At 37.8% G+C, this 16,901-nt stretch overlaps 2 protein-coding genes across 2 annotated transcripts; one reads left to right on the top strand and one right to left on the bottom strand.

The window, feature by feature from the left end:
• Positions 1-3,116: 3,116 nt before the first annotated feature.
• Positions 3,117-4,737, top strand: LOC140934931 (galanin receptor type 1-like). The gene has a single exon (XM_073384486.1). It carries the CDS (start codon positions 3,125-3,127, stop codon positions 4,202-4,204), a length of 1,080 nt encoding a protein of 359 aa, XP_073240587.1. The 5' UTR covers positions 3,117-3,124; the 3' UTR covers positions 4,205-4,737.
• A 3,721-nt stretch (positions 4,738-8,458) lies between these two features.
• LOC140935548 (C-Jun-amino-terminal kinase-interacting protein 1-like) lies at positions 8,459-16,892 on the bottom strand. Its single transcript, XM_073385108.1, has 8 exons — positions 15,949-16,892; positions 14,110-14,149; positions 13,444-13,510; positions 13,006-13,116; positions 11,917-11,982; positions 11,309-11,379; positions 10,748-10,846; positions 8,459-9,985 (listed from the first exon to the last, which is right to left on the bottom strand). The coding sequence occupies exons 1-8, from the start codon at positions 16,655-16,657 to the stop codon at positions 9,913-9,915; spliced, it is 1,236 nt and encodes a 411-aa protein (XP_073241209.1). The 5' UTR covers positions 16,658-16,892; the 3' UTR covers positions 8,459-9,912.
• Between the last annotated feature and the right edge of the window lie 9 nt (positions 16,893-16,901).

Here is a 16,901-nt window from a genome sequence, read left to right as displayed (position 1 = left end):
TCAATAGGATCGTGGACATGTGGAACACTCTACCATTGCTTGTTCGTCAGGCAACAACTATTGCTAGTTTTAAGGAGTGAGGGTGTTTTTAGCTGAAAATGTGTAAGGTTAGCCTAACCTAGGGAGTGAAATGTGAAAAATTAAACTTACTTTAGAAAATCGTAAGGAATTTATTTCCGAAAATTGTACATGAATGGAACGGTCATCTAGAAATTTTAGCTGTCCTCAAATGAAAGAAAATTGTAGGCAATATTTGCTTCTCCGAACAGATATTTCACAGAAAACCGTCGTTGGGTGCCCGTGCTTTGCGCCAATGCGATAATTACGAAGGATTACGATATTGTTTTTAAGGTTTTTTTTATTTGCTTAAGATCAATCACCACTACAATGTTTCACTGATTACTGTTTTAGAGCAGTGACAGTGTTTAGCGAAAAGTTCTAAAACAATTCAGCATGATGGCGAGTCTTAGAGGACACAAACAAAGAAAATGAATAAACACGTTTGTGTCCTTTAAGACTCGCTGTCGTGCTGAATTTTTATATATTTAAGACCCCCATTAGTGACTGATAAGAATTAACAACTCAGGCGATGTACGAAATTGTATTCTCCTGTTTTGAATGGGGCGTTTTCCAATCCTCTGTCCTGCCCTGTTTTCAGACGTAACTAAAAAACTGACAGCAATGAATGGGTGGGTGCTCACTAGAATTTAGAAGTTGGGCTTTATTCTGAGATGAAACGGACTTGAGATCTTTAGAATGTCGGCAAATTCTAAACTCTCTCCAGGTATGTCATTCTGGTTTTCTTAGAAATGAGCCTGCCTATCAATCGTTTCAGCGTCTTTGTGTAATTTGTTAGCTCATTTCCATTAGATTTACGCATCTGACTAGAGTTCTGTTATAAATAGGGTAGGTTAGCTGTTTTCTGAGCTAAAGCGCTCATCAAATAAATTTATTTAAGAGAAGAGGCTATTTACTGAACAGGGTTAGGGTTCAAACCCAAAGCTTTATTTCAATAGTATACAAAAGTCTGTTAAAAGGCGTTTTATACTGAAACCCTCTTCAAATTGTACAGAAGAACTTCCACCGGTTGGATGCCCTTACTACCATTGAGGTATGAGAGACTCTTCTTTCCATGCTCGGTCATACAACTATGTTCTTAACCCTTTAAGCCCTAAGAGTGACCACCATCAAATTTCTCTCTGTAATATCAATGCGTTGTAAAACAGAGTGGTTATGAGAATTACGGACATGATCATACAAGATGAATTTGTTTGATGTTTTATCAACTTCTCCCCATTACTTCTGAAGGAAATGAATAGGGGCTGCAAATGAGAATTCCAATTTTGATCTTAGGGTTTAAAGGGTTAAGATTACAGGAGGGTATGACAAATATCCCTGATCGGCTGCTTCTCACATACAAAAAAAAACAATAGATATAATGTTTGCAACAGTAATTCACAAGGGGACGAACAAGAAGTGTTCTATTTACTCAGCAGTTTCACTGACAAAGACATTTCAACAGAACTTGATGAACGTGCCAAATTACTATAAACACAGTACATATCAAAACAGAAAAAAAAAAAATAATAAAATAAATAAATATAATAGAATAAAAATTATACGAAGATATGAAAATAAAAAATACAAAAATATACAAAAATAATGCTAAGAGGAAATCTAGCTATATAGAATCCAAAATACTGTAAAAAAAGTTACAATTAAAACAATTTTTCTGCTGTGAAACTCGTGTCAGAGGTAAACTTGTGGCAAGTCCAAGTCCAAGCAATATACTTGCATCAGATTGCAGGTTTTTGCTCTATTACTAGCTTAGTTGCTTATAACACATGAGTGAGTTTATAATGAAATAAATGAGTTTGAAATAAAAGCAAAAAATATAGCTTCATACTAAAATAAAAAGTGACGTTCCTCCGTCAATTCCTGGCTAATGCTGGTGGCAAGAGAGACTACTGGTTGTAGTTCACAGGCAATGAACAGGGAATGTGGTCAATGGCTTTGGTCAATTACAACAGAACAATAACGTTAATAACGCATGTGCACTCTCATATCCTGAATAAAAGTGTCCTTTCGCCGACGCACATACACGTTGAGAGTACCCTAGGGGAAAATTTTTCAGCATAGATATTAAGGTTAGCTTACGGAAACAGACGATGACGAGAGACAACAAAAGCTGATACAGTGTTCGAAAAGTTAACCCAGAAAAGTAAAAGGATAATGTGAGTTTTTAAACACGTTCCCCTAAGGAAGGACAGTCATGTACTAGATTTTACTCAGTAGGATATTTTTATAAATATGCAAAACTTCGAGCATACTGAACAATTAAAACGCCTTTTTTCCCTTCTCAGCAACACTTAAAAAATAAACGAAACGAAATATTCCGCTCCTGTCACCTGCAAATGGAAACAGAGAGGGAGTAACAAAAAAAAACTCAAACGCAAGGTCTTAGCTTCGCCACCCATTTCAGCGTTTTTGTCGCAAATGATGCAAAGAAAGTGAGCTAAACGAGTTTATGCGCTGCTTTCCCTTAAGCCTTACGGTAGCACCTTACGTCGCCTCGGGGCTTACATGGAATTAGCTAAGGCTCCTAAATGTTGTAGTGTAGAGCACCCTGTTGGACGGTAAAAAAACCTGAATTAGAGCCTTTAATTTTCCTGCTGGTCATTAAAGCCATTTTAGCTATTTGTGGTTCGTGTGGTTTTGCGATAAGCAAGTACAATGGTTGGTGTTAATTCTACTCAATTTTGCTACACCCCCTTACGTCAGCTTTGTTTCACGTTCATTGAACATTTACAGGAAAAAGAGCGAAAAACGTAAACAAAGATAATGTTGTCAACTAGGATGAATTGTTGCATAATGAGACAGCTAAACTAGAGTTATTCCCTCAGCATGGTTTGCATTTTTGATAAATTTACCTTGCGGTTTTTTTCCCAAGGTTCATTCAATTGGCCAACAAATTTACTGAATTTAAACTGAAAATTATTCATGATTAAGAAATTCCACTCACGTTTCCAAATCGTCTAGTGTTTAGTTTATCTAATTGGGAGCATCTGCTTGCTTCCGTCCGTTCAGTCATAGCTTCTTCTGTATCTTACTGACATCGATTGCAATGAACGACTCAAACAGAACAACAAAGGAAAGTTTAACTTCCAGCGACACGTTGGCTATTGTTCAAGTAACATTCTACACTGCTATAACAATCTTTGGAACAATTGCAAATTTAGCTTTGTGTGGCACTATGATAAGGAAAAAACAGCCACGGAATGCTAGCGAGTATCTGATCCTTAATCTCGCCTTTACTGATCTTATGACCTGTGCAGTTGGAATCCCGCTGGATGTTGCTGTGATTTTATTTCAACGCTGGCCTTTCGGCGCTCTCATGTGCAAAGTTGTGTGGCCTTTCCAAACTGTTCTTACTGCAGTGTCTGTGGGAACTCTAACGTGTATGGCTATTGAGCGATACAGAGCTATTTTGACTCCTTTCAAAACAATGCTTTCTCAAAACGTTGTGAAGATTGTTATTTGTGCGGTTTGGTGTTTATCTGTTGCTCTTGTAGCACCTTACATTGTTATACTCGAACATAAAGATGGTGTGTGTCGTGAATCGTGGCACAACGAGTACCATCCAAAGATGTTTACCGTTGGCGTTTTCTTGCTTTTCTACGCGACCCCTCTAGGCGTGATTGCTCCTGCTTATGCGTGTATTGGATGCAGACTACATTCGGACGATAGAAGGATGAGAAAATTTAGCCAACAACAAGGTCCGGGCAATAGACAGTTTCAGGCACTAGTGAGAAAGCGATCCAGAAGCAACGTTGTGATCGTGAAAACGTTTTTATTTGGCGCCGTGGTATTTGCGATCTGTTTACTTCCTTACCACGTTATGTGGCTGTGGCATGACTTCGGTCAAGGAGGTCGATGGACACATTTTGAAGACACTTTGGTGTTTGCAAATGCATTAGTGTACTTTAACAGTCTTGTCAATCCGTTTATTTTTGGGGGAACAGTGGCTTTTAATTGGCGAAAAAGCTGTACCGCCATGTTTGCTAAAATCATGATTCGCTGGAGCCAGAATTCATCACAGAGAACACAAAATATTATAACTCGCAAGCAAAATGACCCCAAAACTCTATTGCAGCAACAATCTGCGCCATCATCGAGCTTTGTCCAATATAGTTCATCTGTTTGAGAAAATGAATTAATTTAGTATGCGTTTACACAATTAAAAAGAAACTTACAGTTTAAAACGGTGATCGACCACTTACGAATAAGCCTTATTTCATTATTTACTAATAATGGAAACCATTTTTAATCATTTTGACACCAGCCTCCAGCCTGAAAACCACTAGACTGCAAAACGTTTGAATTTTTTATCGCTCAGTGGTTTCCGGCTTAATCACTTATTTCAACCAAGAAAGGGTTTTCCTTAAAGACCTTAATCAACCGACAGCGCCTCCCAATCATGTTTTAAGACTTCAGTTCTTATCACTGACCAGAATATCCCTAGCTCTTACACAATGACTTAATAAACTTCATACAATAGAAAGAGACAATAGTGCGAACATTAATATACATCCAGAAATCAACCCGTTTATTCAAGGCACGTTCTGTCTAGACAGAAAGCTAAATATTGATAAAGAACGTGAGATCACATGTTGTAAAGCAACAATTTTCCACGTAACTATTATGTAAATGAACAATTTTTACACTGAAAAATTGATCAAAAAAAGTTTTAGTTGTATATAAAAAAACTTCACGCGCCTTGATCCTTAACAGTAACAGGTACGTGAAACTCTTCACGCGTCTTGTTACATACTGAGCTTCTACAGTACTATGCTCTTTATTTATGCACCTGCTATCAATGTAAAGCCGGCGGGGGGGGGGGGGGGGGGCAGGGCATGGGGTGGGGATTTGATTGTCTGGGGTAGGGCATTTGACTGATCCTGTTCTCCCAGGGGAGGGGATATTTGAATCTTTCTTCGCCCGACGTCGAGATATTTGACTGCCGACTCGGACAAAAAAAACTGAGACCGAACATGTGTTTCCCGCTTTCACGCCTCACGCATGCGCCGTACGGTTTGAAAAGATCAGGAAATCATGGAGGCCAATGAGAACAAGCGAAGGCTGAATGGATTTCACTGTTTTGTCTTCAAATTTCGTTTGTTTTAGCGTGTTAGTGATCAATTGAACCTCTTAAAATACTGTGGTATCAAAGTAAACGGAAGTAAAGAGAAACCAAGTCGATTTTTGCAAGTACAATTGATTAGTGTATGGCTTATTCGCTACATTCACTGTAAACTGATAAAACTGACTTTCTTTGTACCTTTTACTAGGAACGGTATATTTAAACTTACAAAATGTGGACTTTCTCCTAAAGGTTTATGTATTCTACGCAGTGTAACACGGATTATGGTTAAAACGTATAATTGCAGCTGTAACAGGAACATGTATCTTTGGTGATGCAGCAACGTTTATAAAAGATTGCAGAGTTTTATTTAGAGATATTTTTATTGTGCCTTTCTTAGGTTCTGCCTTTGGATTGACAGCAATGTGCAGCCCGGGGTGGGGAAATTTGGTTGCATTTGACTGGAAGGATTTGCCCGTGGGCAGGGAATTTGATTGAAAATTTTTGAATAAAGTCAAATCCCCACCCTATGCCCTGCCTCCCCCCCCCCCCCCCGCCGGCATTACATTGATAGGTGCATTAGGGGTGCAAAATATTTTCAAGTTTTGTAAAGCCTTTATGCATAGGTGCAAAATTAGCCTGAACATCTTTCTCGAAAAAAACAAGTATTAAAATTGATTAGCCTCCGTCCCTTTCCGGCCGTTATATAAGCAAGGGTGGAATTTTATTTTCTTTTTAGGTCTCAAAAGAATATTTCGGACGCGTTGTTAGAAATTATTGCGTCATTGTGGCGGGAAAACTCGTCACCTGATCTGAAAACTGAGCTTTGCACGAGAGTCTTAGAACTGTGTAGTCGTTCGGAGTCGTGGAGCTGATCAACTGTGTGGATTGAGTGTAGATCATCGAATTTTTACGCGAATTGATGTCGATGAATCCTTTAAGTGTAGAACAGAGTACAGAATTCTAAAACATGAACATGTGAAGAAATATACTTTAATGGAGTGAAGAATTAAAGCTACAGAGAACTGATTGTTTCATACAACATTTGGTTACACGCGTCCTGGTCTCAATACCCAAGGACGTTTTTTAGTGGTCACGCCATCTTAAGGCCTTCAGTCATAAACGAACGTCTTGTGTGACACCACAGGTAGCCCAAGCTCACTATGAGAGCCCTGAACAACATTATCCTACTTAGCTAATTAATTATTCATACACCAAGAAAATTATAAGACGTTGTATGGAGAAATATTCTTTGCTCACTAAATTAGCAAAATGTACATTGAATATCGCTTTGAAGCTTACCTTTAGCGTCTTCTTGTTTTTCTTTGTATTCTGACTGCATTTCAGACCTCCTAGGCACTGTTTAAGGCCTTTTTTGGAGCTACAGTTTTTCACCCAGATGACAGTAGAGAGAAGAGAAGGTTTCTCTTCTCTTAGTGAGCAAAGAATATTTCTCCATACAACGTCTCATAATTTTCTTTGTGTATGAATAATTAATTAACTAAGAAGGATAATGTTGTTCAGGGCTCTCATAGTGAGCTTGGGCTACCTGTGGTGACACTCCTCGAAACGAAGAAAGTCAAGAAACAAAAGGCCAAAAATAATGAATCAAAGCAAGAAAGGTGATGAAAGAGAACCAAGCTGTATTAAAATAATATGTGTGTTTATTTCAACTGAATTGAACAAATCCAGATCGTTGAAACTATAGCCTCCAGAGCAGGCGTATTTGCTCTATCGCCACCCGAGATGATGAAACTGAGATAGGTTGGTGGCGAGCCAAAGATGAGAGGAGAGCGAACTTCCAAGTGAGAGGACGACGGGGCTAATCTTTACTTGCTTCCGCAATGGTGGCCTAATGTCATGGAATTAAACAACAAAAAAAAAAACAATTCAGTGTAATAAGACTTGAAGTTTGACTTCACTACTGGTGGCAGTTCCGCTAGTCGGGGTGGAGAGTACCGCGGGCGCATCGAGACACCCATGGCTGTATACTGACTGAGCCTACGATTTAACGTGAATTAGAGAGTTTTTTGAAGCTTCACGTATGCGGCAAACGTCAGATTCAAGTTGAGAATTTCTCAATATAGAAAACGAGCAGTTAAAAACGGCTCAAAACAATTTTTACGGATGAAAAATTGCGTGAAACTACTGACTTATTGCTCTCGATAATGGGAGCAGTGGATGATTATGTTAAAGTGCCCATTCTGCTACAAAAAATCGCAAATTCTGCAGCCACGACTCAATACACTGATAATTGATAGGTTCTTTTACTAGTAAATTTGTCTTGTAATTCCATTCTGTAACACTATTTTGTAACTCTAGCTTGTTTTTCTGTAATTCTTATTTATCCACATAGTTTATTTAGTTTACTTTGCAATATAATCGTCCCAGCTTCTTTTGATTTAATATTTATGACTGCTGTAGCCTTTCCTCTCCGCCCGCCTCCTCTAGCTCTTGCTATTTGCGGGCGGAGATAGCAAAACGAGTATAAAGTATATATATCAAAATTTAGTTGTAGAAATAATAAACAGCAAACGACAAGTAACGAGGAAACTTGGTCACGTGGTAGAAATTCGTGCTTGCCGTTTGACGTAAACGTGATACTTAACCTCTATTGTTTTGAAGAAAATAACGACAAACACACCGTCGCACGGGACACAGTTGAAATTGAATTGTTCCTGGAAATCATGCATTGCGCGCTCAGGTCTACCTCTGCTAGCAGATTTTCAAAATCACCTGCAGGATCTTAGCCAATAAGAAGACAGATAGTGAGTATACGACATATCAACGTGTAAGTTATTTGTGTGTCACATGATACTCTTACATACCAGGAGCCGAAACCAGATCAATCACGTTGGTGGAGTTCTTTAGATGAATTATGCATATATCTCTTGTTTTATTGTTGTTCTAAACCCAGCGCTAATCAAAGATTAATCAGCGATTAAATTTTTTGTGAGCTTACGTTGCATGATCTCCATGTTCTCTATATATTTTCCTGGAGAGATTTAAAGCTGCAATCGTCCTTTCGGAGTAAAGTAATCGAAACACTAATCGGTGCTTGAACAACGGGTGTTTTTTACCCTGGACTAGGAACTTTTCACATCTCTGATTTCGAAATTCCGCCAAATGAACGATAAGTCTAATCGGGGTTTCGAACATCAAGCTCCACCTATCGGAAAATAACAGGTTACAAAACACCATTCATTCAAAAGAAAAAGCGTTGCAAAACGAGCAAAATTAGTAATACATAGGAACAAAGTTGTCTAGTTTTTTTCATCCTTAGTACCACAAGCACCGAATACTACAAATAGCAAAATTAATTTAATGTGCTAAATATTTCGAAATAATTTAAACTAAGATCGCCGGCAAATGGCTGGCAACACAGAAAAGCTTTGCTGTTACTAAGCTATTTTAAAAAATCATTCATGAATTATTCATAGTGTATGTTATTGCTGTTTATTTTTTTATAAAGTATATCTTCACAAAAGAGGATCCTCTCTTGACATTCATCATTGTTTTACAAAAATACACATTCATCATAACGCGGATTGTTCCCGCTTTTGAAAAGAAATAACATTTCTGTATCTTTGAAATTCTTTCCCATCCATATTTTGATTGCCTGATTTATACAAATAAAGGCAGCGATTAAGGTATTTATCAACCTACTGTTGAGTCATTTGGCCACATAAGGAAAGGAGGAAAACGCAAAATACTCCACAGTATTATACAACGAAATCCTCTATCTGACCTGTAGTGGAGAGCAAAATCCCTGTTTGACAGGTTTTTCCCCAAGAGAGACGAGGCAAACAACGGCGGGCCTGGATGAACAAAGTATGTTGTGTTTTAATGAAGTGGAATTATATTTCTCTCATTGAATGTTTTGGTAGTTAATATGCGCAGATATTATACTCTTTACTGGCATTTTTCCTCCCTCCTACGGGCTCGAAAACATACCACACAACTAGGAAAATATTACCCTGGTTCCAGAAGTCCGTTCCCAAAATACCTAAAATGAAATAAACCGTGCTTACGGTTTGATAAGGCTCCCGAGACGTTATTTTTTTCTCTCGGCGCTTCACGTGTGAAGGTATCATGTTTTCGCGCGAAAGTTCACCTGGTATTTCATTGGTGTTTGTATAATAAAATGTTTTCCCTTGATAACTTTTAAACAAAGCCGACGCTCACTCTGGCGAATCAAAACAGACACATACTTTGTAGTGAACCAATCAGGAGTTAGACAGTTATTTATAGACACTTTTTTTTGTATTGTTTTGTTTTTTTGTATGTGTGTTTGTGTTTTTGTTTTATTTCAGAGTGTACTGTAAATATTAAGTGTTAATCTCTCTTTTATCTACATAATTAAGTATTAATTAATTCTTTGTAAAATAAGCCTCATTCAACAATTGCGCGGCTGTTTTGTGGCTGTAATGTATATAATTGTGAAATGTAGATAATTGTAAGTATGTCTGTTATTGCGGTTGTTTAGAACATTGTAATTAGTTTCTTTTTAATTAGTTCTTTGTAATTATAGTAATAAACGTCTTGAATAATAAAAAAAAAACCGAAACCTGCAGCCGGATCGAAGAATGGCAAGCCGCAATTGGTATCTGTTTAACTTCTGCATGATTGGTCAAGATAAAGACGACAAGTTTCAGTCAATCAGAGAGGATAGAAATGCAAAATTAAGAATCCCAAATATTACTTTCCACTTCAATTTAAGTTTCTCTATCTAGTCAGCTATCTAGCTATGTTATTACAAGTAAGACGAGTTGTCATTCAATGTAGAAGTCTTCTACAGGAGCTTGATAGTCGAGAAAATCAGCGTAAAACTTCTTGAAAGCGCGCCTATGACACAACAGGATGAAGAATACAATAAGAAATCAATAAGAACCCAAAACGAGGTAATTAGTTTCTAAAAGATAAATGCATTGCATCGGTAGAAAAGCGATGCACCAGTGACCAAACCTTGGTTTCAAGTAATTTGACCTTCTGATTCGTAGCCTAGACAGTTACTAGTATTAATACTTTAACTCATGATGATAATCATGGTCATCATCATAATCATCATCATCATCATCAAAATTGCCATCATAGTCATGATCTTCAGTACCATAATCACTGCATTATCGCCATTATCAATCATAGTTATTAGAGGAGACTGGTTATGAAAAGCGGCAAACATCAATGATAAAAACAACAGTGCTGCAGTTTATGTTGGAAGCACCCGGAAAGTGCACAATCCTTTGTTTTCTGTTGGCAAATTGTTACGGAATAAATTAATGCAACGTTTTTATTGGTCAATACCATCAAATTGATAGGAATTCTTTTGAACGTTGTGCACTTTCAGGTCCACAAAAACATATAACAAAGGAGTCTGACGGGTTTCATAACCATTCCACTCAATTAACTATGTATCAATTAAGCGACTCAATTGCCCTAATTTTCAATTTCCTTTCAAATGATGGACATCGTCCTGTGCAACATCATTTCAAACCACGATTTGGTAGTTATGTTACCACAGTTACTGGGGTGAATTGGCAGGTGACTTCACACCGTGCAGAAATATTGTTAAAGTTTCGTTATTAAGTATTGAGAATATTCACTTACCCAATTGCACTAGCGACTGGCTCAGTGGAGAACTCCGACATGAACACGTGACATGCAAATCGATGATCCTCGGGATGTTTTGTAATAAAAGCGAAAAATCTGGAAACATCCGAAAAAGATTGTAAAAATCGATGAAAAGAAGGTAAATTAGCCCGCTACCAATCTCCTATTTGGGGTAGTCGCGAGAAGTCACGCGTGAGCGGCACGCGAAAGCCACGCCGCTCACTGGCGTGTTCCCCATCAGGCTTGCTTCGCTCACCACTCGAAAAGGAAAGCTTTCTAGCAGGCTTGTGGGAAATTGCAAGCGGAACAAAGGAAAATTTCAGTAACCAAGCAAACAAAAGTGCTCAACTGAGGTCATGCTGATGCAGGCTTTTTTATTGCGGTAGTTTTAAAACTAAATATTTTGTTCTAATAAACGTCATCACCCTTTAGCTTCTGGAAGAAACTCTTGTGCATCATACTATCTCGTTTAGTCTGTCTTAAAAGACGTGCTGACAAAAGCTGTTTGACCTGTTTAGATTAGACGCTTCTACGTTAAAAATGTTTAAAACTGATTACCTTGCATTATGGGGATGACAACCACAAAACGTAACATTCTTCAGCGCAAAGTAGTGTGATTTTGGTGGTTCCTAGAATGAATGAAAGACGTAGTGGGCAATTAAGGGGTATACTATCAATACATAGTTAAGTACGTATGGAGTTACCGAGTTAGAATTGGGAGCAGCCGGCGAAGCTGAGAAGCATTATCACGAGAAATCCCCCACATTTTTGTGAAATTGAGTCGTCCCTATCGCCTCCCACCATAGGCCACCCTCCCTTTTTTAGTTGGGATCGGTCGGTCAGATGAAAAGAAAAAAATTTTGAAAAATGCGAAAAATTTGGGTAAGTCGGACAACGCTAAACGGGGAAAAATAAGGATGAACTGATGGAAAGAAAAAAGAAAATGCAGAAAAAATCTTTGTTCAAGACTTGCTACCTTAAAAATGATGGGAAATGAAGACTAAGAAATCCCAGGCATTCTATTTTGAAGTCCCAGAGACAACCCAGTTACATGCCTGAAGAACCAGCCAATTAAAACTAAGGCAAATGAAAACATTTAATTAGAGGGTGCGTGGCCATAACTAAATAAAAAATGTCCCGGTTATGTGAAGTAATTAATTACAAACCTTTGACTCTTTCTCAAATATTTTTCCTAATTTGCCTTTTCTTGATTTTTTGCTGGATGCTGAATCCTGAAACAATAATTGACAAGAAGGATAAACTCCATCCTAATCCAAAGCTAAATGCATGTTGCATATATTGAGCTGCCGCATGGCAAAACTCAGCTTATAAAATTATAGATTTAGCTGTTGGTCAAAAGTGAAGCGTTCATGAATGGGAATTTTTTGGGCTGCTGTGGAGAGGTTCGACTGTATTAATAAGAAATTATTGATAAAAATAATATTAAAAATTAATCCTGATAATTAACCTTTTCATTCCCGGAGTGAATGATGGAGGGTTGTTATGTAGTTCTAACGTTGGACTCTGTTGTCAAAATCCTATGGTGCGGCCACTCAAATTAGAGCTGGGTCGTACATCTGTACAGGTGTATTTTCGTGATACGTAATTACTTGATTTTATTTTTTGCGAATTGTGAATTCAATAATTATTCTTTTTGAACCCTTGACCAAAAGGTTGTCTGAGCCCCGAGAAAAACTTTTATTACTTATTTTTCCCTGATTTTCAGTTTTGAGACTTCCGGAAGATAAATAAAGCAACAAATGAGAATGATGAATTCTTGTAAGTTGCTATTTGCAGTCTTGCTTTTCCTTTTTGCCACTTTCAAGTTGTTTTTTCAGACACTCTTTTGCCACTTTTTGCTTTACCTAATTAGAGTAAAATAAAAAAACATTACTTTGCTGATTATGTGACTCAAAAACTGAAATGAAAGTTTGTTATCTGTGATTAGTGATTAGTTGTTTTATGGTCTGTGAACTGTGCCAGAGGGCCACCCTGTACGACTCTCAAATGAAACATCTTTGGTGGAACTTTCACTGTTAAGCATTTTACAAAATGATATTTGGAAATTTTGTCAAAATTTGGGTTTGGCCACATAATTTGGGAGGGGAAGAAATAAAGACAAGTGCACCAGAGATTTTAAAGTCTCTGAATTTTTGAACAAATTCTTCTCACTCCACCCATAAGAAACATTTGAGGACAGAAGGAGAAGAATGTCTAATACTAAGAATCTATACAGTCATGCTTGATTCCATTACCCTTCTCTGCCCTGCCACAGGGTGTTCAGTGATCCTAATTCCTCTTTCAGTTACATCTAGTATACAAGCAGGTGGTCTGGCTGTTGAAGTCAGTTGATGCTGCTTCACAATCTATAAAAAGCAAGGTTATAAGCAAATTTGGTCAGCAATGCTAATATTTAAATTAAGATTGGTACCGTTAATTTACAATTTATTAACACATAGTTTCTTCTTCCTGATAGCCTGTTCTACGCATTCAGATAGTGGAGTGCAGGCAAAGGCAAAACATTGCTAGAAACACAAAGAGAGAGTGTCTTTTTCATGTTCCCTTGTATCATCGACTTTCGGTACAAAATTCCTTCCGAAAAAGTTGTAGGAGAGAAAAGGTATTTCCTCATACCATTGGGAAAAATAAAAAAAAATAAAAATTTTTTTTAAAAGATTACAAAAATCAAGTACCTGTCTCATAGCATCACATATGATTTCATTTCCCTTAAATCCATTCACCTCCACCGACCCAAGAAACCTACAATAACATGGAGATAAAAGCTATAATTATTGAGCTTAAACTAATTTCACTTATCAAGGTGCAAAGAAAGTCAGTTTTACATCCTGCCATTTGGGCAAGCTGTAGCTGGCATGTACTAGCCCACAAGTCACTTCAACTGGCCCCAAAACCCTTTATGATTAGCAGGATTGATTACAATCCTTCTGTAATTTGTATTTCCCAAAAAAACAGCACTTGCCCATCGGGCAAGTTAAGAGCAAAAATCACAAGCCCGATAGCAAAATCCACTAGCCCCTGGCTATCGGACATGACTTTCTCTGCATGCTGCTTATCCACTAATCATGTCATCTCTACCTGTAAATTATTGTACATGTGTTGCTGTGTATGATACACTGTTACGTAATTGTTTTTGCAAAATAATTTTTCTTTCTTGTCCCATTTAACTAAACAATGAACTCCTCTTGCCTAAAAAAACTTTTAATGACCAATATCAGTGGTAAGGATCACCTTCATAATGGAATATCCAGATATTATAAAAATGATATGACTGATTGGCCACACGAAACAGCTGATTAATGTAATTATTTTATTCTTAAATATGTTATCATGTCTTTTACCTGACACTGAACTGGTTTACTTGTGCTCCATTTGAATTATCTATATTTAAAAAGAGATGCACATGGAACAAATCGTTAACTGACCAAATATTAACTGTGGCATAATAGACAGGGCATTCATAAAGCACACTGGATAATGCTAGATATCAATCTGGATTCTGTGCCATAAAGCACTGGAGAATCGACTGCCAGGTAAGAGGGAGATCCCATTCTCCAGCCAAATTGAAATGTCATGGTGTCTAATAGACCTGACAGTCTCAATTTTGATCTAAAAATGCACAGGGGACTGCCCTAGGTCGGCAATTATTAAAAATTACCTGGAATTACTATTATTATTGTTGCAGGGTTTTCATTAAGAATTCGAGTAGCAGGAGAAAGGTGTAATGTTAGAGGAGAAGATTTTGTAAGAGCCTCCATGTCTAAATGTAAAATAGTCAAAGGTTACCGGACACTTGCCTGAGAATTATGCATATATAAGTAAACAGAAAATTCTTTGATCAAGGATGCCTAATGAACACCCTGTTATTAGGATGAAAAGGTTTACAAATAAAAGATTTTCTCCGACAACTATTTTCATCAGTACCAACTGTATATGCATATTTGTAGTTTTATATGCCCATTAACCCTTGAAACCCTAAGATCAAAATTTGAATTCTCATTTCTTGCCCCTATTTATTTCCTTCAGAAGTAGTTGGGAGAAGTTGATAAAATATCAAGAAAATTTATTTTGTGTGATCACATCTGTAATTCTCATGACCACCCTGCTTAACAAAGCATTGGTATTACAAGGAGAATTTGATGCTGATCACTCTTAGGGCTTAAACGGTTAAGTGGTCACTTTTGAAACCCTAGTTCTCTACTGTTTGTAGGACCTCTTAAATTTTTTGGTTTAATAAAACTTTTGAGCAAAAATTTATTCTTAAAACTTGAATTTGTTTTGTATCAAAATTGTGGAAAGGCACCTTCACATGAGTAAAGCTGGAACCAATGTTTTTATTGGCCCGGGCAAAATAGTGAGGAGAAGTGTGACATCATGTTACCATGGTGGCAAAATTTCTGGATCTCAACAAAAAATACCACGAGGGCCACAGCAGCAAAAATGTCACCCAAAAGCCACTTCACGTTCTTTGAAACTTCAGCGTGATTATTTTAACTCTCTCACTTTGTCTATTAAATACTGTAGGGGAAGAAAGAGAAATTTGCTGTCGCATGTACACATGGACGATAAAACATGAAATTAGGCAATTAACGTCGTAGTCGTGCAGTGATGGCAAAGAAATGTACAAAAAGTGTGCTGCACATGTAAAGCTGTTGTTTTGCTGATCTTAACCTATTGCTTTTTTGACATTCTCATTGTCATTGCCACAGTGACATATTTGACTCCCCATTAGACGTATTCAAATGCATGTTTAGAATTGTCGCAGTTCTCTCCCCAGTTAATTGATTTCGGCTCATCACTGATCGGCATGGCAACCACATTTACGGCTTTAAAGTTGGTTGTAATCCAGAAAATGTGCTGCAATGTGATGTACCAACTTCTCCTCTCTATTGATCACCTTGTGCTTATGCGGGTTGCACTATATTTTCTTTTCACATCACACAATGAGCTCACAATGAAAACCCAAGCAGAAGAGAAGGAAGGCCATTTTTGTGGTGAAATTTGCACTTATTGTTTGTGTTTTCATGATTGTTACCTACCTCCTCTCCCAACTACCCAACCACACCCCCCCCCCCGGCCCCCACGGAACAACTTTGTTAAATAATTGAACAAAAACAAAAGGGTGAAATAAGAGGATTTAAAGTCGGAAACACTGTGACTGAAGAGAAATCAATGCTTGCCTTGAATAGAAGTCTGCTGTAGAATATCAGAAACATAACGTGAGGGAAATATCCCAGCCTTGCCAGTTCGTAGGTTAATCCCTTCAAACCACAAATCTTCGCACTTCTTGTCCACATGAACCGCATCGCCAATTTCTAAATTAATTTCATCATCATGTCTTGCAACGAACTTGTACACAACTATGTGAGTTTGCTTCGTGTCAGTTAAGCGAAGTTCGTCTTCGGGCCCCTCGGATGATACAGACGATGTGTTACTAACGCTGCTCAAGGAAGAAGTACTTGAGCGCTTTGAGATTGTTTTTTCAGACGAAGATACTGTCGAGGGGGCCGACTGGCTTGGCGTTGAATAGAGTGACTTGGGGGTCATCGCAGTACTACTTGCTGTACTTGTAGTTCCTGGCGTCATCGGAAGAATTCTCTTGTTCTTCTCTGTTCCTGGACTTGTCTCCTTCCGTTGTGTGACATTTCCTACAGGTTGAGAACGCTTAGCAGATCCATCTTCTTTCGTCTTAGATTGACTGCCCATTTTTACCCAGTCGTTCGTATCCTCTCTGTTGACCATATTCAAAGACTGAAGTTGCTCTCTTACACTTTCAGATTTTCCGTGAATATTGCTGTACTCACTTGCTAAATTTCGGCCAATTGTTTCATCTCTGGTTGTCCCAGCTGGGTCTATGTTAACAAGAGCTGATGCCGCTGAGTTCAACATGACTTTTCAGATTCGTCGTAATATTAGAAACAAATATTGACTTGTCGTCTTTTCCCGCCCGCACACATCAAAACACCCGCTGCTAGCTCATGGTAAGAAAACGATTACGTCGTCTCTCCGCCGCATTTTACCTCACGCGACATTTTTAGCAGCAACAAACAACCAAATATTGCCGCAGTTGACCCAAAGGAAGTATCAATTTCCATATTTAAATATCATGAAATTCTGAACATATTTTCTCTGA

Source organism: Porites lutea, chromosome 4 (genome assembly GCF_958299795.1).
Source record: "Porites lutea chromosome 4, jaPorLute2.1, whole genome shotgun sequence".
Classification (NCBI taxonomy): Eukaryota; Metazoa; Cnidaria; class Anthozoa; order Scleractinia; family Poritidae; genus Porites; species Porites lutea.
The sequence above is the reverse complement of the archived record's forward strand: the minus strand, read 5'-3'. Positions and strand labels throughout refer to the sequence as shown.